This window comes from Centropristis striata, chromosome 10, assembly GCF_030273125.1.
Source record: "Centropristis striata isolate RG_2023a ecotype Rhode Island chromosome 10, C.striata_1.0, whole genome shotgun sequence".
NCBI lineage: Eukaryota > Metazoa > Chordata > Actinopteri > Perciformes > Serranidae > Centropristis > Centropristis striata.
In genome coordinates this window covers 33,587,111-33,611,523 of record NC_081526.1, presented here as the reverse complement: position 1 = coordinate 33,611,523, position 24,413 = coordinate 33,587,111, and the positions used below count along the sequence as shown (strand labels likewise).

General features: G+C 38.4%; 1 protein-coding gene across 1 annotated transcript in view; it reads left to right on the top strand.

Annotated features, from left to right (window-relative positions):
* The window catches only part of hecw2a (HECT, C2 and WW domain containing E3 ubiquitin protein ligase 2a), a 65,236-nt gene that overhangs the window by 30,833 nt on the left and 9,990 nt on the right, over positions 1 to 24,413 (top strand). Inside the window, exons 11-26 of the mRNA XM_059343505.1 lie at positions 174 to 266; positions 1,924 to 2,074; positions 3,041 to 3,144; positions 3,458 to 3,582; positions 5,640 to 5,825; positions 5,997 to 6,131; positions 9,136 to 9,238; positions 9,325 to 9,421; positions 9,641 to 9,724; positions 9,881 to 9,963; positions 11,487 to 11,607; positions 13,830 to 13,943; positions 16,685 to 16,837; positions 20,152 to 20,250; positions 21,790 to 21,919; positions 22,558 to 22,704. Of these exons, the coding sequence (XP_059199488.1) occupies positions 174 to 266; positions 1,924 to 2,074; positions 3,041 to 3,144; positions 3,458 to 3,582; positions 5,640 to 5,825; positions 5,997 to 6,131; positions 9,136 to 9,238; positions 9,325 to 9,421; positions 9,641 to 9,724; positions 9,881 to 9,963; positions 11,487 to 11,607; positions 13,830 to 13,943; positions 16,685 to 16,837; positions 20,152 to 20,250; positions 21,790 to 21,919; positions 22,558 to 22,704 (1,925 nt within the window). The remainder of the gene's footprint in view (positions 1 to 173; positions 267 to 1,923; positions 2,075 to 3,040; positions 3,145 to 3,457; positions 3,583 to 5,639; positions 5,826 to 5,996; positions 6,132 to 9,135; positions 9,239 to 9,324; positions 9,422 to 9,640; positions 9,725 to 9,880; positions 9,964 to 11,486; positions 11,608 to 13,829; positions 13,944 to 16,684; positions 16,838 to 20,151; positions 20,251 to 21,789; positions 21,920 to 22,557; positions 22,705 to 24,413) is intronic.

Genomic DNA, 24,413 nt, shown 5'->3' with positions numbered 1-24,413 from the left:
TACATAATATTAAAATATGAGATGTAAGGGTTGTATTGATGTATAGCATTTTAAAAAAGCTCCAAAAAATGACGCTACAGCATGTAAAAGTAAAAGATCTGCTCTGGTGGACTTGTTCTGTGGTGGGTCATAAAGGGTTAAAACAAAATGTTTTGTATGTTTTGTGTGTTCAGGCTCTCACGTTAATGGCCATCCTGTACGTTCGCTTCCCTCTGTGCGTCACGACATCCACCGATACCAACGTGTGGACGAGCCTCTGCCTCCCAGTGAGTGTGTGTGTGTGTGTGTGTGTGTGTGTGTGTGTGTGTTTCTGCATGCACCGTTTTGTTTGTCTCTCTGTGTGTCACCGCCTGCGTGCAGCAGTGTGTCTTTATGTTTATATATATATATGTGTGTGTCAGTGACAAATAAGGATTGGCAAGATGTCAAATGGTGCAACCACAAAAAAATGATAAATATTAAATACTTCATCCACCTACATTGTATTTTATATTATTTTTTATATATTAGTGGGCTTATACATATAATTACCGGCACTTCATTTTAAAAAACATCAATTTTTTTTACCATTTCTACATTTACACATTTTCGTCAATATTGAACAGAACATTTTCTAAATACAACCATTTTTTTCTCAAGTTTTGACAAATTATGTATAATTTGTTATATACCATGGTGTTGCAATGTAAACGTGGATTTTATTTTTTTTCTCATTTTAGTTCACATTTATTTTCCTGTATATAATCAGATTTTTATGGGAAGAAAATTATTGGTTACACCAACTGACACTGGGTTAGATCACGTCATCGACCCATATATATGTGTCCATGTCTTACTGAATGACCCAAACAAAAAAATAACACTGATATTTTTAATTTTTATAATAAGAAATGTTGGAAAGTGAAACTACTTGGTTAAGTTCAGGAAAAGATCTTGTTTAAATCAAAATAAATAAGTACATGATAAAGGAAGTTATCTCATAGGGCGTGTCATGTAGACCCATAAAGCTGGAATAAATTTGAAGAGATGGATTTTTGAGTTTTTAGAAGATATTATACACTTTATCTGTCAAGAATAAATCAATTCAATTGTCACAATCGTTTCATGGAAAGAAGTAGAAAATATTTTATTCCAACTTAAAGAGCGACAGTGTAGTAAATTTTATGCAAGTACAAATGTAAGGTACTTGTACTTTACTGGAGTATTTCCATTTTCTGTAACTTTATACTTTTACTCCACTACAGTCAGCTGACAGCTCTAGTTACTTCTCAGGTCAAGATTTAACATAAAAAAATGATTAATTTAAAGTGATTAGACCTTTATTTTTTTAATTAAACCCCATAACAGTATATTAAGTAGTTAACATGACCCCTATGTTTACAACATTAAAATGCTGCTTACATAAATGCATCAACACAAATAATCTAATCATATATTTAGAATATATAAAACAACCTGAGTGGGTCCATTCTGCATAACGAGTACTTTTACTTTTGATACTTTAAGTACATTTTGATGCTGATACTTTTGTACTTTTACTTCAGTAAGTTTTGAATGCAGGACTTTTACTTGTAGTGGAGTAATTTCACAGTGTGGTACTCGTACTTTTACTGAAGTAAAGGATCTGAATACTTCTTCCAACACTGCATGTAGTTTAGTTCATGCTTATTTTGACCCAGAATGCAACAATAAAAACGTAATAACTTAAATAGATAAATGTTAAAAGGTTTCTGATCACTGATGATTTAAAAATGGAGTGTATGTCTTATAAGAGCCTGGGGTTTTACTTACTTAAATGCTTGAAATTCAGTTGTTGACGTTATTGTCCGTCATTAATTGTTGGCTAAGCGTTTACATCTACAGTTCTGTTCCCCCCTGAGGCATTAAACACCTACTGCGTATCAATTATTAATCATCTCTTAGACTGGGAGGCTCGGATCGACAGCCATGGGAGAATCTTCTTTGTGGACCACGTGAACAGAACCACCACATGGCAGCGTCCTACTGGACCTCCAGCCCCACAGGGCCTGACCCGCTCCAACTCCATCCAGCAGATGGAGCAACTCAACCGCAGGTGGGCGTCGTAAAGACGGATAGGTTGCAGATAACCATGTTGTTGTTCTCAGTCATAAATACCATAATCAATATCTCACTAAACCAAGGTGTACTACAAAAATGTCCCAATATCTCAGACTTTTTTTCCCCTGTTTTTTTTTTAGGTTTTTGGACTAATGTGACTTTTACTCAACAATTGTATGCAAAGGCTTTTAGTTGGGAAGCTTTTGTATTAATCTCTCTTTTCTCACAATATCTCCCTTTGAGTGGGTCTAAATTTGTGAAGAAATAAGTTATATGCTAGAGGTGTGAATCAGCGTTTCGGCCCCACGATACGATTTTATCCCGATACTTGAGTCACGATTTTATTGCGATTTTAAGCATTTTGCGATATGGTGATTATTGATACAATATACTGAGGTTTAACTGTTTAACTGCATTTTGTGTCTGCGAAATTAAATTCAATCAAGAATTTCAGAACTTCAGTCTTTTTATTTCTCCACAATGAGAGTCAAACCCACAGACTGACCAACAAAGTATTCAGTCAAACTGAACTGAACTGATATCAAACATGTATGGACGACAACAACTGCAGCATTTTATCAAACTTTCAAAAACAACAAGCTTCACCGCTCTCAATTTTTTGGAATGAAACATGAAAAAGGCCGCACTTTGCATCATTATTTTGACAATTTCCCGACACGATATCCTGATGCACATGGAGCCTATAGATCCCTTAGATCTTTTAGTTTTATAAACCAGTATCTCCAGTACATTCATAAAAGAGAGCCCGCTACAGAAATACTGACACTAAATAAACGTTAAATATTGATTGTTGGCGGCCATGAATCAATTTAATATTGCCATGCAAAATAGTGAGATACTATGCTGTATGGATTTTTCTCCCACCTCTCTTAAATACATAGTTTTATTCTGCTTTCTATGCTAAAACAGTTTAAAACTGTACTTTCCCTCTCGCTCACAGGTACCAGAGCATCAGGAGGACCATCACCAACAGTGATCGGGCCGAGGAAACTCCGGCTGAGCTTCCTGAACCAGAAAGTGAACTTTTGCCTCACTCCATTTCTGGTTCGTCTCATTAGAACTATTACAGAATAAATATAAACACACAAATAGAAAAATTAGAGGTTTCATTCACGAGAACTGTGTACTTATTTTGGGGAAAAATGTGCACCCAATTAGATGACTCACCTCTTGAAAATGATTCATCTCTTGAAATACTATGATGATAATCCATAAGTCTGAAAAAGCTATTATTATTTTATACACATGTCTCAGAATAGCTGCAGTCACACAGTTATACTGGATGTGAAATTTGTTCCATGTTTTTTATGGAATAAGCTGCTTTCATTAACATGTTGATGTGCTGATTTTGTTGCAGAGTACCGGCGAGAGAGTGCAGTGGCTCACTCCAGCGGCCGCTCGCGTCTCTCCCTGCTGCTGCAGTCGCCCAGCGCCAAGTTCCTGTGCAGCCCAGACTTCTTCACCGTGCTGCATTCTAACCCTGTCAGTGCTTCACCTCCTCTGTCACCTCTGACCCCGTGTTTATGTTACATACAAGCTGACATACTATACTCTTAAAAACAAACTCAGCATTCTGACTGATTTAATGTCAGAGTACTCGTCGCTAGCCTGGGTATACCCAGACTGCCTTGCGCGCTCGATTTCATTTCGAACTGCCAAGGGGTCTGGAAACCATAGAGGTTTCTTAGCCCTGTTTTAGGGATCCAATCACAGAACGGGAGGGACGGCAAGATGATGTACTACCCGGCAGATGGAAGCTTGTAGTTTTCTTACGGATCCAACATGGCTGCAGCAGACGCGAAACTCTCTTTAGCTGTAGATGGTGTTTTAAATAGTTTAGAGCGAAAGTTGAAAGGCGAAAGGTCTCTCGGCGGCTCCGCTGTCGCCCAGCTCGTAGCGAGATCACCGGCGTTTCGGTAGCGGGGCTAATATCGGTAGTGTTACGCTACCGTTACGGCAGGGCTATTAGCTATTAGCCCCGCTATTGTAACGCCGGTGATCTGGTATAACTGATACGATTTGCTAAGAGCTACCTACAGATGCTTTTGATAGACATTCTAAGCGCCAAATAAACGGCTCCGGAGGATCGTAAACCACACCTCCTCTACGGAGAAATGAACGGTTGGTTCCCAGACCAGATCTCATTTGAGATTAGTCTGGTGTTAGCCAGGCTAACTCATCGCAGTCATGGGACTCAAATATAGGGTAACATTTTATATTAAGGTACACGTATTCAACATTAATTAGTTGCTTATTAGACAAATTTTGGCAAATTAGTATGATCAAGATGTTATTTTAGTATGGGGAACATATTCTAAGTAACAAAGACTAAATTTAGAGTTTTTGTGGACTCTATTAACACTTGTAGTTTTGTGTTTTGTTATGTAAGAACAGACCATATTCATTGAGTGTTATTAAGGGAGAATAACTATTCTTGTGGTACTACCACCTTATAAAGTCCATACAAAACAAAAGATATTGAGATTGTAACTCATATACACCAACTTACATTTACATTAAGTCATTCAGCAGACGCTTTTATCCACACTTATCCACACTTACAGGACAAAAAGGGGAACAATCAAGGTATAGTGCAGTAAGAGCCATTAGTGCAGCAATAAGTGCTAGTGACAATTCTTTAAGGAGAATTGTGGTGTGGTGCTAGGAGAGAAGATGCTCTCTGAAGATCTGGGTCTTCAGGAGGTTTTTAAAGGTAGAGAGGTTAGGTTGTGCGTTCCACCAACGGGGAACAAGATATGCAAAGAGTTTTGTCAGACAGTCCAAACTCTGGTGAGGACCAAAGAACCGAACCCTGGTCGGTTCCTCGGTTCCCTTCCAAGTGCACCAGTTTGGTTCACTGGAGGTGAGAAAGCAGTCCGAATGAAAAGAAGGAAGTGAACCAAAACACAACGCATTCTGGGTTGAATTTGGACGGAAATTTAAGAATCTGCACCAGGCTCGGTAGTAGCAGGCTTGAAAAATGTCTCGTGGACAGACGTGGTCTAATGATGAAGTAAAAGTCCTTATGGAAGTATGGTCAGATGATCACATCACTCAGTGGCTTGTGGCTACACACAAAAGCAACAAAGTCTTCAAATTATTTAGCGATAGGATGTTGGCTTATGGATTTAATCGCACTGAAAAAAGTGAAAACATTCCGCCAACAATACATTAAAATCCGCGACATGCTTTGAAAAAAGCTGCAGCTCTTCCCCTTACATATTCTGTCCAACAGAAGAAGGACAGCGTCAACAGCAGGAGATTTGTTTACAATGCTTGGTGCGCTTCATAAAGCACAGTGTGAAAGCAAAGCAAAGCAAATGAAAAATGCAACTGTGCTCTACAGGTTTTATGTAAGACTTTAGTTTGTCTAGCATCTAATTTAAATCACTTTTATTTCATTTGGTTCAGGACATTTCATGGATCAAAAAAACACTCACATTAGAAAACAGATATCCAAATTGTCTTTGATGTTGAGTGAATGAAATGAAAGCTGTTCTCCGCTCTGATCCCCTCACCTCTCCTGCCTTTTTGCCCAGAGTGCCTACCGCATGTTTACGAGCAACACCTGCCTGAAGCACATGATCAGTAAGGTTCGTCGGGACGCTCATTACTTCGAGCGCTACCAGCACAACCGCGACCTCGTCACCTTTCTCAACATGTTCTCCAACAAGCAGCTGGAGCTTCCCCGGGGCTGGGAGATGAAGCACGACCATACTGGGAAGGTGTGTGTCACCCTAAACCTTTGACTCTTGGATTAGCCCGACCCTGAAGGTCCAGTAACTGTAGTCTCTGCCTAGCTGTCCAGTAGTCTTTATCATCTTTCCTCTCAGTGTTCTGCATGTGAAGATGTGTTTCTGTAGAGTTTATCCATGCATGACTGTCTCAATCCTCAGCCCTTCTTTGTGGATCACAACTGTCGCTCCACGACCTTCATTGACCCGCGGCTACCCCTCCAGAGTTCTCGCTCCACTGGGCTTCTGGCCCACCGCCAGCACCTGAGCCGCCAGCGCAGCCACAGTGCTGGGGAGGTGAGAGACAAGCCACCACTGCACCACTTGTCACCTGGAGTCAACTTAAGACTAGGAGAGACACTGCAATGTTTGTAGAGGCCAGTTTGAAGGAGAAAAATGCTTTGAGAGTGTCTGCATTATGGGCACTGGCAAGGAAGTTATCCAGCTAGTCCCTGTGGGGGAACCAGTGAGCAAGGACATCAGCAAGTCAAGTCAGAAAGTAGAAAGTTAAAGCTGTGGTAAGCAGTTTTCTTTTTTGAGCATCATTGGGAAAAAGTTTCTTAATCACCTTTCAGCATATTGTAATTCAAGTCGTCTGAGAAAAAAACATAGACTTCTGCAGCTCCTCCTGGATTTGTTGTCAGGCTCTCGAAAATCTAGCCTGGGACATTTAGACTTTGAGGGTTTTGCTAGTGGCTGTGAGACCAATGCAGATGTGCATGCATATCCCTGCCGATGGTGAAAGCCTCAATAGCCCCTTTCATAGTGTGGTCCCGCAAATGTCCCGCTATATTGCCGGAAAGATCTGTGCCGGCTTTTCACCTTAGGGCGTTCATAGTGATCCTGATCACAAAGGCGCGATATTGGTGCCCTTTCATAGTGCAGTCTGGCATCTTGGAATGAGGTAGAGGAGACGATAGTGACGTGCAACAGAGCAGCAGTAGTTCTGCACAGTAGCACAGTGCTAACAGGCTACACAGCTAGCTCTGTAGCAGTCCAGTGTGTATGTGCTGCAGCAGTATGCCCACAGTTAGCATGCCGGTTTGTTTATAATAAGCGGTTGACACTGTGCACAGTTAGCGACAGGGGCGCAGTTGTTGAACAGTGATTGGATGAACGGACCATTGTCGGACCAAATGGGAAGTGTGTGTTAGACGTCACGCACAACATCAAATATCCTGGCTTGCCGAGATGGCCGATTCATAGTGGTACCTTTTCCAACAGTCCCACCAAAATAGACTACATCTGGAGGTGGAAAATTGGTGGGATCATTTGATTATCTCTGGTGCGTTCATACTGCAGGCAAGACGTTACAGAGCCGTAAATATCGCGGCATGAAACGGCACTATGAAAGGGGCTATTGGTGGGAAATCCTGCAGAAGTTGCTAATCCGACACTAGCAACAACTGCCTATACTGTAAAGTGATCCAAAAAAAGAAGAGGGTAAGATATCAAACAGTATGTCTTATAGATAGATCGGACAATAAACTCAATAAAACGTGTCAATATGGAGAGAAAATTGCTATTAGTTTAATAGTCATGGCTACAACTATATCCTTTTGTGTTAATCTCAGCATCTCATATCAAAGTGCTTTACAGGCTGGTGAGTCTGCAGAGAAAACAGGGACAGCATTCTCATAGAGTTGCTGCTATATAATGGCATCAGCATAATCATTATCATCAGGATGATTGAAATGAATGACCAAGGACAGAGAGGGGAGAGCTGCAGGAGGACAGCTGGATTCTCAAATTCTTGACTTTTTAGTTTTTCATTTTTTGCATAAACTGCCTACCCCAGCTTTAATTGTAATCATTTGACACAATCCTGATGCTGCTGATGTGAGAAAGAAAGAAAGGCATGCTGCTACTATCTGGTAGCCACTCAGCTCTTCTAAAGCTCTTCTGTATTTAGGAATAACAGCATCGTTGTCAGATTAGTGGTGATCCCTCAGTATGAGTCCTATAGACACCAGGGGCTGAAGTGAACATGATAGAAAGCTTTTGTTAACTGTTAAATCAATAGAACCATTTTTTGGTTCAATTATCTAGTTAAGGTAATGGATTTTGGATAGGTCTGCTGCATTACATACTAATGCAGCATCTTTCACACATTGCTTTGTTGAATAGGCTAACAAAACATGATAAAATTTAAAATGACTAGGGGTTATCTCGACCAACAAGACCACTAAAGCGTCATATCATAAATAGTTTTTTATTTGTTTAACTGCAATTTGATTGAAACCAGGTAGACTACAGGTTTTGTTTGCTTTTGTTTGAACACAATTACCCAACATGATGCTTGTTTCCCCTGAGTACTTTTTGGAAAGCGGTGTGTTTTGGCTCCGCCCATTAGTTAGTTCCCCTCAGCCTCTGTTCCCATACAGGTACTTTTGTAGTGGCTAACCAACAGAGTTCCAATGTGACAACAGACCGACGCGGCAACCAGTGTTGCCAACTTAGCGACTTTGTATATTACTATATTTAGCTTTTAATTAGCGACCCCTCTAGTGACTCGTTTTCAAAAAAGCGACTTTTTCAGGTGTTTTTGGAGACGTTTGGAGACTCGTTCCTATTCTTCTTAACGAGTAGTAGGCGCCGTCCCAAAGCTCTCACAATTGGCCCAGTCCTCCCGCAGCAGTCTCTCCCAGCTGCAGTCAGAGCAGGAGATGTTAACCCCTCAGCATCCAGTCTACATGAATCACGCATACACGAAATGGGGCGGCTGGGGTCCAGTTGGTAGAGTGGCAACCAACTGATCGGATGGTTGGTGGTTGGATCCCTGACCATGCAGCCTACGTGTCGAAGTATCCTTGAGCAAGATACTGAACCACAAATTGCTCCTGATGCTGCGTTCATCAGTGTGTGAATGAATTCCCAATGGTGGCAGGTGGCACCGTTTAGGGTAGTCTCTGCCACCAGGATGAATGTGTGTGTGAATGGGTGAATGAGCGCAGTCTGTAGTGTAAAGCACTTTGAGTGGTCGCAAAGCGACTAGAAAAGCGATATATAAGTGCAGGTCCATTTACCATTTACCATTTACGAAATCACCGCCTAAACTGCATCCAATCAGTGTCGACTAGTTGGTATGGGTACCTGCCTCGGGTAGGTACTTTCTGAGCCGCTACCTGAGCCACTAACCGGTGAAGTTGGCTGATCTTGGGTGGATCCTCTCCCAAGCCACACCCATAGCGGCTCACTAGAGGGAAAAGTTCCTAATGGAAACGTGCCTATGATGACTGGCAGGTGGATTGGTCTCAGAACTAGGATGCGACCTGAACTGTAGTGCCTCTTTCTGTCACAGGTGGTGGACGACTCTCGCCAAACCAACCCGCCCGTCATGCCCCGCCCATCCAGCACCTTCAGCGGCTCCAGTCGAAGTCAGTACCACGACGTGGTCCCTGTGGGTAGGTCGCGCACAATTTAAATGTAGCGCCAAGATATAAACACACACATAACACGGCCATAAATGCTCATCCCTCACTCTCTACAGCCTACAATGACAAGATAGTGGCGTTTCTACGGCAACCCAACATCGTTGAGATTCTGCAAGAAAGGCAACCTGAGCTCGCCAGGAATCACTCGCTCAAGTACGTCTCCTACTCTCTATGTTTTTTCTTCTCCTGTGTCTCATTGTTTCCATTGGTCTCCACCTCCCCCTCTTCCTCTGCAGCCGTACTCACATCCAGCACCTCCATTATCATCATCAGTCAAACTGAACACACAGTTAACCTTTAATCCTAATGGATTGTGTCAGTTTACCCCCCTGATATGTGTGTGTGTGTGTGTGTGTGTGTGTGTGTGTGCAGGGAGAAGGTGCAGTTTATTCGCAGCGAGGGAGTCACTGGCCTGGCTCGACTCTCTAGCGACGCTGACCTCGTCATGCTGCTCAGGTGAGTGATGAGCGTTTTTGACTGATTGTTGGTCAAAATTATGAGTCTAATTCCCATTTTATCCGCCTCTGCTAACACTCTGCTGTTCTAGGATGTATACTGTCTCCAGTCTGTTCCTCTGACTGTATTCTGTGTGTGTTCTTCTCTTATCTCCAGCTTATTTGAAGAGGAGGTGATGTCATATGTGCCACCATTACTCCACCCAAGTTACTGCCTCTCATCTCCTCAGAGCTCCCCTGGTACGTGTCTGTCTCACTCTGCGTCTGCACCGCCATTACTTGCATCATTCTGTTATTAAATTCTCTCTTTTTATTACATTTCACACCATCCACTAAGCAATTTCATAGTACCTTTATATATAACACAAGGTTGATTTTATATTAAACATAAATACACTCACATACAGGAGACAGACACCACCCCAACCTCTACATACATACAAATATATGTTTTTAAACAACATTTTTCCCATAATCATCTGAGAAAAAAAAGTAAATTTATTGGTCAATCAATGGGCAAATATGTAACAGATTTAACAACAAACTCTGTTTATTGTACACTAAGTACATTAACTCAAGTACTGTTTTTAAGTACGATTTAAGGTATGTGTACTTTACTTGAGTATTTCCATTTATGTAACTTTATACTTCTACTTTACTACATTTTGAGGCAAATATTGAACTTTTTACTCAACTACATTGAGCTGCATTTAAAATAATAACATATTTTTATCAATTAAACCACATAACTGTATACTAAGTAGTGAAACCAACAACACTAACTTGACAATATTTAAATTTCTTTTTTATACCTATATAACTATATATTTAACTTTATTGACACGTTGCCGTGGATACACATTGTTCTGCTTCTCTCCTGATGACGGCTCGCCTTGTTAGTGACCTGTCAATCAAAGGTAGCCACGCCCCAAATCATACAATTCTTTATCTTCTATTTTCTTCTAAATGGGGCCATTATTAGAACTATTAACATGAAATTGTCTTGAAGAAAATATTTTACTAGCGATTGAGACCATAGTGTTGTGCTAAAAAAAATTCTGAGGTAATAAATCAAGTGAGAAGTTTTCTCATTTTGCATTGAAATGAATGGACAGAAATCTTACTGCAGCCAAAATTAGCACCCTCTGCTGGAATTTTTGGTAAAATGCAGGCTTAAGGCACTTCCTGGTTTGCCTCCATGCTCAGACCCGGAGGTTGCCGCCTGATTCAAACCTGACGAAAAAGCTGAGCCGAACCAGCTTAGAGTGCATCACTGCCACCAAGTGGACTGAAGTCGCTACAGTCTCATTCATGGGCTCTCTTAGTCTCAGTATGTTCCATTTGAAAGCAGCTTGTGTTATATAAATAGTTAGTTGGTGGTAGTAAATTCACACTCAAACCCACACTTCCTCTTGAAACTGAGCCTCTAACTTTAATCTGTTCATGTTAAACACTCACAGATGAAGAGATTCCCCTTTTTTTTATTGTGTATCTGTCAAATTATTGTCAGATACAACAGTCTGATACAAAATAACAATCCAGGATTAACCTGCATACAGTACAGATTCTTCCTCGCCCACTCAGGCTGAACCCATGCAATTTCCGCTTTGGATCATTTAAATTCCATTTTATCTCAATCTGTCCAATTTTTACCCATCTTTGGCTCCTTTTCTTTGTCTGTCACTCTGTCGTGTCTGATGCCTGACTTTCATTGCCCATTACTCTGTCTTTGTCTTTGTCTCTCTTTCTCTTTTATATCTCAGGCACCCAGCGAGCTAACGCCCGCGCTCCTGCTCCCTATAAGAGAGATTTTGAGGCTAAACTGAGGAACTTCTATCGAAAGCTGGAGACCAAGGGTTACGGACAGGGACCTGGAAAAGTCAAGTAGGTTTTAACCAAGCATTTGAAAGAGATGTGTGATTGTCTGATTTAGCATTGGTTTATATGTAACAATATTAACCCTTTGATGCACAACATGGGTCTAAAGTGACCCGACTAAGTTTTTATATTCTATATCTTTGCAATAAATTAATTTCATCATTCAGTATTCCAGGTTTTCCTCAATGAACTTGTTTTTGATCATCATACATCCTAATTTTTTGTTTTCTTTTCTTACTTTTTGAATAAAAACCCTTTTTGTATCACTGCTCTTCCAATGCACAAGGTCATTTTTGACCCATGTGTGTAAACTTGATGTAATAATACAAAAACTATTTTTCATCATAAAATATGAAAGGAAAAATGGATATAATGATCTGTTGTAATAAAAAAAAAGATATTCAAACACACAGCCAGCATGAAATAACATGGGGAAATAATGCAGGTCATTTTTGACCCATGTTGAGCATTAGAAGGTGTTTATATGTTGTGCATCAAAGGGTTAAATGAGCGTTTCATGTTCTAAACCAATGTTAGGAAGGATTAACCAATATATTAATATCTTATGAACACTGCTAAGTAACATTACTGAAATTACTTGTTACATTACAAGATTACTGCCATTATGACGTGTGATGTTACAGTGTTACCAACAGAGGAAAGTAACTAGTTATAGTACTTTTGTGTTTCCAAAAGTAAATATCTCTCTGCAATTCCTTGCACTCGTCGGTCAAATTGATACATAATCTGCTATACGTCTACCTCTGAATGTACTGACTCCACAGTCACTGCAGAGCCTTGTCTGCAGCCCAGAAAAACTACAGTAAAAAACAATGTTTTCTTGATTACATGAAAGTAAATGGAAACCTTGGATACCTGATATCACCTGTGCATTCTCCAGATGATGAAAATCTGGAATGGGAAAATGGAGATTAGATGCAGCTACCTCTGTAAAAACAATGAAAAACTATTTTCTTTTCAGTATATCATGTTCCAAATGCAACCAATTAACCATGAGGTCAGTGCTTAGTCACCTTCAAAACAAAAAGGTTTTCCTCTCTGCTGTATTGGTAGCTGAGCTGATACACCTGTACTATTGGATACGTTCCACTGGTACACAGCTAACTTTACCTTCTACAGAGCAGGAAAGAAAGAGAAACTGTCAGAGATTTTCTTTATTTTGTGGCTGCATAAAGAAGTAACAGTAACAGATTCCTTTTTTGAAAATTATTATTATTTAAGGAAATTACTTGCAAAATGAAAATATATGACATGCAGTACAAGATGATCTGACAATTTTGTGATCACTCCAGAGAATCACTAGACAACCAAAATATAAAATGTTAGTCAGTCATTGGCCCTGTTCTGCAAGAGTTCCTTGCCGTTTGACATGAAAAACATTAATCTCACTAATCACAGAGAAGCTTTATATCACCTGAATCTTTGTCAGTTATTTGGCTCTACCACACCTAAAGCCTTATTTATAATAATAATAAAAAAAATAATATATATATATATATATATATATAAAAGGAAGAAAGCTATTTGCTGATTAGGAGCTAATGATCAAAATTCAAACCTTCAGAAAATCTGTTGAGTGCTGTAAAATGTATTTATTCATTCTTACTGTCTTCACGGTTTTAGCTTTAATCTTCTGATTGTTGTGTTTAATATTTATTTTATAAATGAGGCTCCTGGGTCTGTTTTGGATTCCTCCATTTTTTGACAAAAATTCCTAAGATGTGTTATGCTGCATGTTACAACAACAAAATTAATTGTTCCTTGCTTGATATATTTTAACCATAAAAAAACACATCAGTGAGCCACAATGTTGCACTGGGTGACATGTTCCTTCATTACATACACCCACACACACACACACACACACTGTTTATTCCGACTGAATCCAACACAAACCATCCTGCTGTAAATACTTGATAGAAGGCCAAATATGGACTAATCCGCTGCTGAAAATAGTCCCAAACAAATGCACATTTTACTCCTGTTTGATTAACAGTTGATACAGTGACCGGCTGCTTTCTAAAATTACTGGGGCTTTTTAAGAAATGAACCTGTATATTTGTGACCTGTAAAGATGTAAATGGTCAGTAGAAACAAATAAACTCTGAGGATAATGCTACCTTCTTGTTTAAGTATCAACTATCAGCTGGGTTTACTATGTGGTCTAACACTACTCTATCTGTGTGTTTGTGTGTGTGTGCTCCCAGGCTCATCATACGCAGGGACCACCTCCTGGAGGACGCCTTTAACCAAATCATGTGTTACTCCCGTAAAGACCTGCAGCGGAGTAAACTTTACGTCAGCTTTGTGGGCGAGGACGGGTGAGAAAAGGACACATTTCATTCACAATTAATTTCCTTCTCACGCTGCAGGCAGACAATGCCGGTGTGAAAAGAGTGTATTTGCTAACTGTAATGGATCCAGGGCAGTTTTGAGGAGCATCCATTCTTATCTTAAGTTTCAACATGTTCAGTTACACAAACATCTGATAACAAGCCAGTAAATCCACAGTATTCTGGGGAATGAGCAGCTGGTGGGAGTATTTTAACATCATTTGGTAGATTTACTATAAGAAACAAGCTCTACAGAGGAGATTGGCAGTATTTTCCAGTTTTAGTCAAGTCACCAATTTTTTAGTCCGAGTCCCTCAAGTTCACAGTGTTCGCGTCTGATTCCAAGTCGAGTCATCATTACCTGAGTTTGAATTTGAGTCGCAAATCCGCAGTGTTATGGTCCGAGTCCAAGTCAGAGTCATCAGTACCTGAGTCCAAGTCCCGAATCCCCAGTGGTAAGGTCAGAGTCCAAGTTAGAGTCACCAAGAAGTGTCAGAGTTGAGTCATCAATACCTGAGTCTGAGTCTGAGTTCAAGTACCGAATCCCCAAGAATAGTCAGAGTCGAGTCATCAGTACCTGAGTCCAAGTCCGAAAAGCCAAGTTTAGGTCCGAGTCCAAGTCAAAGTCATCAAGAAGGGTCATAGTCGAGTCATCAGTACCTGAGTCCAAGTCCCGAATCCCCAGTGTTAAGGTCCGAGTCCAAGTTAGAGTCACCAAGAAGAGTCAGAGTTGAGTCATCAATACCTGAGTCTAAGTCCAAGTCCCGAATCCCCAGTGTTAAGGTCAGAGTTCAAGAGTCAAATCATCACCTGAGTTTGAGTCTGAGTCATCAAACAGTCTGAGTCGAGTTCCAAGATTACCTCAAGTTCTCTTTTGTTGCTCCTTCAAAGAGCTGATATAGAAATAAAATATAATGACACACTGTCACTGTTTCAGGGAATTTATTTAGTTTTTCTAAATCTACCAGAGGCTCCAAAATCCACACAAACTGACAAGACGAAAGTCAACTTTTATGATGTCGTTCTTCCATTTCTTTATATGCATTGTTGAAGAAGTCATTTTTTAAACATGCTTGAGTCCGAGTCCAAGCCTGAGTCTTCCATATGCAAGTCCAAGTCAGCATGCACCAGAATGCTGAGTCATCAGAGTGTGAGTCGCAAGTCCTGAAAGTAGGGCATCGAGTCAGAATCATCAGACTATGAATCCAAATCAAGTCACGAGTCCCAAAGTCTGAGTCCTAGTCTGAGTGATCAAAGTCTGAGGCCGAGTCGAGTCACGAAAATCAGGCTTCAAATCCAACTTAAGTACGAGTCCAGGACTCAAGTACTCCGTCCCTGTTATTTACAATGTGTTTTCAGTGATTGATAATATCTGTAATCTGTAATTTGTTGTCAATTAATTTTTAATTATCTTAAATAATTTTCATGTTGCGAACACACAACAGACAATGATTGTGGGGGTGTATCTGTCCTGAAAAAAAAACACCAGTTCTCTAAGATTCACTTAGACTGTTGTCTACATCAGTAATAGCTTTTTTGCATATGATGGTGGTTTCCAGAATGGACGCAGGTTCAGAGACAACAACGACCAAAAAGTCTCTTTTTGCACGGTTTATGTTTGGTTCAATTGATTGAATCAGGAAAAATCAAAGTCTGACTTGCTTTTCATTGCTTTTCAATTACAAAGTGTTCAACAAGATCTATGGGAATGATTGACCTCGTAGGTAGAAAACAGTTAGCTCGGCAATAAACTGACACACCATTGGTGCATCCATGAACATAATTGAGTTGAAATAACAATTCTCAAGCACATTTACTCATCCAGCCAAAACCAGATGGCAGATGGTTGTCTAATAAACTTTGATTTTGAAGTTCAAGCGCACACAACCTTTTTGAGTCGCGACCCCCAATTTAACATGCATGTTGTCCGTGACCCCCTCTCATTGAACACAATCTCACAGATCACCCAAACAAGAAACAAAATGACCAAAATAAGACACAAAATGACTAAAAAAAGACACAAAATGACTAAAAAAAGACACAAAATGACCAAAATAAGACACAAAATGACTAAAAAAAGACACAAAATTACCAAAAAAGACACAAAATGACAAAAAAAGACACAAAATTACCAAAAAAGGCACAAAATTACCAAAACAGACACAAAATGACCAAAAAGACACAAAATGACCCCAAAAAAATCACAAAATGACCCAAAAAAGACACAAAATGACCAAAAAAAGACACAAAATGACCAGAAAAGGCACAAATTGACTACAAAATGACACAAAAAAGACACAAAATCACCAAAAAGACTAAAGCACATGAACACTTTAACACAGTGGAGACAGAGCTGACTTCCAAAATGATTTGGCGACCCCCAGAAATCATCTCGCGACCCTAATTGGGGTTGGGACCCCAAGGTTGAGAATAGCTGCTCTAGATGCTTGTACGCTTTCATCCAGCTTGAGAACAAGCTATTGTTTTGTACGAGTTTAAATGTTGTGATGATGCGTGCTGTGTGCAGGCTCATCCAGACCTGTTGTGTAGTCACTTTCCTCTATTTCCAATCTGCGCAGCATGTGATTTATCACTTTCTTCCTGCCCTCCGTTCTAATCTAATAGTCATAATGATAATGTGATTACAAACAAGCAATCACAACAAGACAACAGTCCCTGATTCACTTTTCCTGCTGACATATGTATATTTCTATGTGTGATTATGGCAGGCTGGACTACAGTGGACCTTCCCGAGAGTTTTTCTTCCTGGTGTCCAGAGAACTCTTCAACCCGTACTACGGCCTGTTTGAATACTCAGCCAACGACACGTACACTGTCCAGATCAGCCCCATGTCTGCCTTTGTGGACAACCACCATGAATGGTGAGATAACCATGCATTTATCTAAATGTACTGCAGAGGTGGAATAAGTATTCAGATCCTTTACTTAAGTAAAAGTACTAATACTACTCTGTGAAATTACTCCACTACAAGTAAAAGTCCTGCATTCGAACCTTACTGAAGTAAAAGTACAAAAGTATCAGCATCAAAATGTACTTAAAGTATCAAAAGTAAAAGTACTCGTTATGCAGAATGAACCCACTCAGATTGTTTGATATATTCTAAATATACTATAACATTATTTGCATTGATGCATTTATGTAAGAAGTGTTTTCATTTTGAAAAGACAGGGCTCATTTAATAACTTAATATACCGGACTGCTGTGACAACCGAATTTCCCTTCGGGGATGATTAAAATAATCTATCTATCTACTGTTATAATATTTGATTTGTAAAAAATCTTATCACTTTAAATTGATAATATTTTTTTATGTTAAATCTGGACGTGAAAAGTAACTAAAGCTGTCAGTTAAATGTAGTGGAGTAAATAGTACAATATTTGCCTCAAAATGTAGTAAAAGTATGAAGTTACATAAAATGGAAATACTCAAGTAAAGTAAAAGTACCTTAAAATTGTACTTAAGTACAGTACTTGAGTAAATGTACTTAGTTACTTTCCACCTCTGATGTACTGTATCTACATTGTTCAATTTGTGTTTGTGTAAGTGAACCTGCTGCTGCTGTGCTGACTGTAAAGCGTTCATCTGCTCTGCTCCGACCGCTGTGTGCCGAGCCCAAAATAGAAGTCATTTGTGGGGTGCTGTGTGGAAATTTGGATCAGCAATTTGTGGCTCACCAGTCAATTTAGTCTCAGTGACAGTGATTGCATGGATGGATGGATAGATAGATAGATGGATGAACACATGATGAATGGATGGGCAGACATCTAGACAGCACAATCATAATCTGATCGGCTGGATGAAACAGATCGCAGAAGTCTTCAGGGGTTTGTTTGTCACACTGGACGAACCTAGTGGCACTTATCAAACTGAAGAGTGTCAGGTCAATACTTTATGTTTTTATAGACACAACCTGTCTGACTTTATAGAAGTTCTGAAGAAAGAAAGAACAGACAGAGATGTCCCCTGCTGCTTCAGCACTGCTCTGACTCCATGCATTGCTCTCACAGTAAATCTTGGGTGGAGGTGGAGGGGTGGAGGGGTTTATTTACTGTCGTAAACACTGTCACCATCTGTTACATCCTCAGTTGGAAAGTGAGGATTTAAGACCCTTAAATACAACATGAAACATTTCAGGGAAGGAAACAAGCACTGTACACACAAGCCAACTAACAAGCAGAATGTTTATACATCTCCAGAAAGAAGATTTAAAATCAATCTGTTATGTTACGCTCTCACTGTCGACATCTGAAGGAGTAAACCCTCCATTATGGAAAGCCATTAGAGCATTTATTCCATATCCTTGATATCAGACATCAGTTCCCTCCACTAGTGCACTAGTGTAAGCCAGAATGCTCACAAGTCAACTAGTCAGAGTGTCTTTTGACTTAACTAGTTGACTAGATACACACATTTCCTTCAAGAGATGCTGAAAATATACAACTAGCTATCTTTTCCCTTGACTAGTTACCTAGTGAGCATTTTGGCTTTCACTAGTTTAACTGGTAAACACAAGTGAACTAGTAAGATTTAAAAAACAGTCATTTAGCACCTCACTAGTTGACTAGTTAAGTCCAAATGTCTCTCAAGAGTGTTACTAGTGGACATTTTGGACCTCACTAATTGACTAGTTAATTCAAAATGTGCCTCACTAGTGTCATAAGTGGATATTTTTTACCTCACTAGTTAACTAGTAAACATTTTGAACTCCACTAGTGTAACTAGTAAGGTTTAGAGAGGCTTTAAATATACAACTAGCCATCTTTTCCCTTGACTAGTTACCTAGTGAGCATTTTGGCTTTCACTAGTTTAACTGGTAAACATTTTGTGGTTTACAAGTGAACTAGTAAGATTTAAAAAACAACAACTATTTAACCAGTAAACATTTAGGACCTCACTAGTTGACTAGTTAAGTCCAAAAGTCTCTCACGAGTGTTACTAGTGGACATTTTGGACCTCACTAATTGACTAGTTAATTCAAAATGTGCCTCACTAGTGTCATAAGTGGATATTTTTTACCTCACTAGTTAACTAGTAAACATTTTGAACCCCACTAGTGTAACTAGTAAGGTTTAGAGAGGCTTTAAATATACAACTAGTCAGCTTGACTAGTTAACCATTGAGTATTTCAGTGTTCACTAGTTTAACTAGTAAACATTTTGAGGTTTACAAGTGAACTAGTAAGATTAAAAAATTCAACTAGTTAACCAGTTAACCAGTAAACATTTGGGACCTCGCTAGTTGACTGGTTAATTAAAAATGTCCCTCATTAGTGTCACTAGTTGATATTTTTCACCTCAACTAGTTTAACTAGTAAGCTTTAGAGAGGCTTTAAATATACAGCTAGTCGGCTTGACTACACTGTAAAAAATGTCTGTAGATTTTACGGTGGAAAACTGCTAAACCACGACAGTAAAAGACCGTAAAATGACAAATGAGTTAATTTCGTTTCAGTAACAATGAAACACCGTAAATGTATACATCAGCCAAAACAGTATTTAAAAAAAAAAATACATTACTCTACTGTAAAATACACTGTAATATGTATTTAATGTAATATATATACAAGTCATCACTGTAATTTTTGCATTTATCTTTTGTAAAAAATACGTTTTCTCACTGTTAAATGTACTAAACACCATATCTCTAACAAAAATATACTGTAATATTTAATGGTTAAATTTAAATCTTTTTAAATGGTAAATCTAATTTATGCGGCATTTATAAAGTATTTTCTTGTCAATTATATGGCAAAACAGCGTTTCGTTTGATGGAAAAACGTATTTATACAGTAATAAATAGAATAAAATGGCAATCTTAAACGTGAAATCAACATGCCGGTTTTTAACCATAAAAACAACAGGGTTTTTTTTATAGTGTAGTTACCCAGTGAGCATTCCGGCTTTCACTAGTTTAACTAGTTAACATTTTGAGGTTTAAAAGTGAATTATTAAGATTTTAAAAAACGAATTAACCAGTAAACATTTGTGACCTCACTAGTTGACTAGTTGCTGAAAAAGACAAAGTTTTTGCTTGGGAACTGACATCTGATATCAAGAATATGAAATAAATGCTCAAATGGTCCAACCAAATACTTGTTGTGAAATATGTACTGAAGAGACTGTTCAATCCAGTTCTGCTGCCGTATCCACCTGTATTTCTCCTTTGATGTCCAGGTTTCGCTTCAGTGGGCGTATCCTGGGCCTGGCTCTGGTCCATCAGTACCTGCTGGATGCCTTCTTTACCCGACCCTTCTACAAGGGGCTTCTTCGCATGTGAGTCCCTCAGCCTGCAGGGCACCAGCACTTCCAATAAGATCCCCGTCACTGACTGCGAGGCCGTGCTGAGAATCTAAGTGTTTGAGTCGGATCTGCTCAGCCAGCAGCTGGCAGTAGGAGCGGCGTCCTTATTAATAGCTTTGTCCAAACAAGCTCAAACCCTGCCAAATGTCTGCACTAAGGACAGATGTTTATGTAATAATACGGGTTCTTAACCTCCTGAGCAACACAGATCCTTTCTTGGCTCCGCTGTGATTATACAGACGAGCATTTATCAAACAAATAGAAATACAGCATTAATCATTTCATGCTGCGCTACAGGGATTATCTGGAAATTTTGATTTGCTACAAAAAGATGATAGAAAGTAATGCAATAGATTCAAACAGAAAGTATAAGAAGTAATATAATACACATTGTTACACAGTGATAATGCCATAAATTATTTTTAAAAAATCATTTATTTTTCCGTAGCTCCACATGCTATACATATTAAACTATTTACATTTTTACAACCTCTCCTTCCAACCTCTCTTGCCCACTCCCCTCGGCTCTGTGTAAACAGTTCAGTTGGTCATTAATGTGCTGATGAGTGCAGAATTTAATGTTGTTGTTTTTTTTTGTAAATATATAATCAGACACTATTTTTTATTTTTACAGTTTCTAGCTATGATAAAAAGTGTATTTTTTATTGTTTTTTTTTTGTTTTTTTAAAGAAAACATTTAGTTCAAACCCGCCAGAGAGTATTGAGGTTCAGCGAGTGAATGAAAAATAAAAAAATAATAATAGTGAGTACTAATACTCAAGTTTACCTTTTCAGATTAACACAAAAAATCAATTTCAATTAATTGATTTCAATTTTAAATCCAGGTCTAGTTAGAACCTTTTGTGAAATTAAATAAAAAATATACATTTTAATAAAATAATTAATTATGAAATATATTATTTGTATTATTAAATTTGTTTATTTTTTAAATTAAAATAATTATTTTTTTTAAATAATTCCCTAATCTCCTGTTGCAGTTTAGAGTGTCAACTCTATGAAAACATGTTTTATTTTATTAGTTATACATTATCAGCAGATAAACTGACATTACTAAGCTTATTGTAGACATATTTCTATACATAAATACTGTATCAGTCTTTTTTTTCACCACAAAAAAGAAATGTATAATATGCCCAGCACAGTGTATGCCTCCCCCTAAACAGACAGGGAACCAAATATAAATTGTGGAATGATGTTCAAGTGGTACTTTAGTATAAAAAATCCTTTATGTTTGTTTTACCTTCGACTTCTATTTAACACTCGTGTGTCTTGGTAAGCCTCTCCCATCTCTTATGACTGAGATCTCTATGGGTTTATATTGATTTGTGTGTTATTTTACTACCTTTGTGAAAGCTGTCTTTTGCTATTATACATAGAGTAATTAACCTTCAACCTCCCTTCTTACTACCAGCCATGGTTTATGAGTATAGCGAGCGACCCGTCAATACCTCGTTGACCCCTCTGTAAGCTCTGTGTCACCTCTGCATGCAGACCATGTGACCTGAGTGACCTGGAGTTCCTGGACGAGGAGTTCCACCAGAGCCTGCAGTGGATGAAGGACAACGATATCGAAGACATGCTGGACCTCACCTTCACCGTCAACGAGGAGGTCTTTGGACAGGTGTGTGTGTGTGTGTGTGTGTGTGTGTGTGTGTGTGTGTGTGTGTGTGTGTGTGTGTGTGTGTGAACAAATGAGATCTTAATTAATTAAATTTGTGAGTGCAGCCAAGTTAAAATACATGTGTGTATCATATTTTTCATTAGTTTTAGTTTTCATTTTGTTGTGAATTTTTGTTTTCAGATTCAGTTAGTTTTAATTAGTTTTTAGAGTGAGTTTGCTAGTTTTTATTTATTGAAAATGCCTAGTTTTAGTTTAGTTTTCATTAGTTTTAGTTTTAGTGTTAGTTTTTTTTTCTCGTGATTTTTCATTTTTTCGTATTTGCAAATAAACGAGTAAAAAATATAATAATATATTAACAATGTACAATCTAAACAAGTAGAAATATAAAAAGTGTAAACAATTTAAACAAAAATAAAATAAAAAACGTTTGGAACATTATATATATATAAATATCTCAGTCTCAATAAACCGATTTACCAATGCTTCCTGTATGGAAAACGGAGGACATTTTTTTTTTTTAATTTTAGTTTATTTTAGTTAGTCTCGTAACCACGCAATTCAGTTGGTCAACTCCAGCTTTGGTTATTTTGTTAGTTTTCGTTACCTATAATAACCTTGTTGTGCATGTGATTGTCCAGATTACAGAGAGAGAGCTGAAGCCGGGCGGGGCTGGTATCCCTGTGTCAGAGAAGAACAAGAAGGAATACATCGAGCGGATGGTGAAGTGGCGCATCGAGCGAGGAGTGGCCCAGCAGACGGAGAGCCTGGTCCGAGGCTTCTATGAGGTACAGCACTTAATATGGATTAATATGGATATTAGGGGTGATAAAAAGACCATGATCCTCTTTATTTACTGATATACTCTGATAGGACTGTTGATCAATACCAGTGACGCAGTGTGGTTACGTCATTTTTTGACCAGTTCAGACTTAAGAACTCAGAAGCATCTTTACACCCACACTACAGGAAAATATTTCAACTAGAAGAGCTAAGAAATAGTTGTAATCAAGCCAAAAAGAACAAATGACAAAGCAGCACTGCATTTCACTGTGACATGTTAACAGAGGTGGAAGAAGTATTCAGATCCTTTACTTCAGTAAAAGTACTAATACAACACTGCAGAAATACTCCACTACAAGTAAAAGTCCTGCATTCAAAACATACTGAGGTAAAAGTACAAAAGTCTCAGCATCAAAATGTACTTAAAGTATCAAAAGTAAAAGTACTCGTTATGCAGAATGGAGCCACTCAGATTGTTATAAATAATTAAAATATCCTATTAGATTATTTGTATTGATTCATTTATGTAAGCGCTTTCATTTTGTGAAGACAGGGCTCATTTTAACTACCTGATATACTGTTATGAGGTTTAATTTGAAAAATGTGACTTTGAATATGACTTTAAATTGATCATGTTTTCTATGTTAAATCTCGATTTAAAAAGTAACTAAAGCTGTCAGCTAAATGAAGTGGAGTAAAAAGTACAAAATTACAAATGTGAAAATACTCAAGTAGAATTTTGAGGTACTTGTACTTTACTTAAGTACAGTACGTGAGTAAATGTACTTAGTTACTTCCTACCACTGCATATTAGCTCTTGCACTTGTTAGGTAGTGTACCTTTAATCATAATACATTCAATTATATATATAACGCTTTTCTACATACTCAAAGATGCTGAACAGCAACAACAAAACAAAAATAACAGCACAAAGAGGATTCAGAGAGAATCCACCTCCATTTCTTGGAGGTGGAGAGTGAGGGGGAGTCTTGGATAACGTTTGGTAGTGTGGGAGCAGCAATGGAGAAGGCCCTGTCCCCTCAGGGGTTTAGTCCTGGTGAGTTTAAAGTTTAAACACTCTCAATAGCATCACTGCAGGATGGCTCAGCCGCAGTCACTGAAGAAAAATCCTTCAGAGTTTGTTTAATGTGTGTCACGTTTGCTGCAAAACATATTAATCAGTTAAAATCTAAACACAACCAGTCTGCAGCTCAGGGCCGACCCTGTTCCCACATGATGTTCACACTGAGGAGCCCGAGCCCGTTACCATGGAAATGTAGCATATTTATCACCATACCTACCATTCCTATAATAAACCTACCATTATGGAAAAGTCAGCTATCACCCTGGAAATGTAGCATTAACTATTCAATTATCTCAACCCAGTCTGGCCATTCTGGCAACTGCCTCTCGCTACAATAGGGGATATTATCCTATTATACTATATAATATAATATAATATAATATATTAGCAATATATCACCAGTAATAATATATGGATACATTGTGTTAATATATATGGTTATATATACAAGTATTAACAGATTAAATGCAGTGATGTATCGTTTTATTTATGTTAGTATTAGTTTGTTGGTAGTTCCATTTACTATTATTTTTTGGCGATTGTGACATAGTGTTAAAAGGGAAGGTTATTCTTTAACAAAATGGTCTACTTTTGCATATCTAACATTCATTTTACTGTGCAATTTAACAC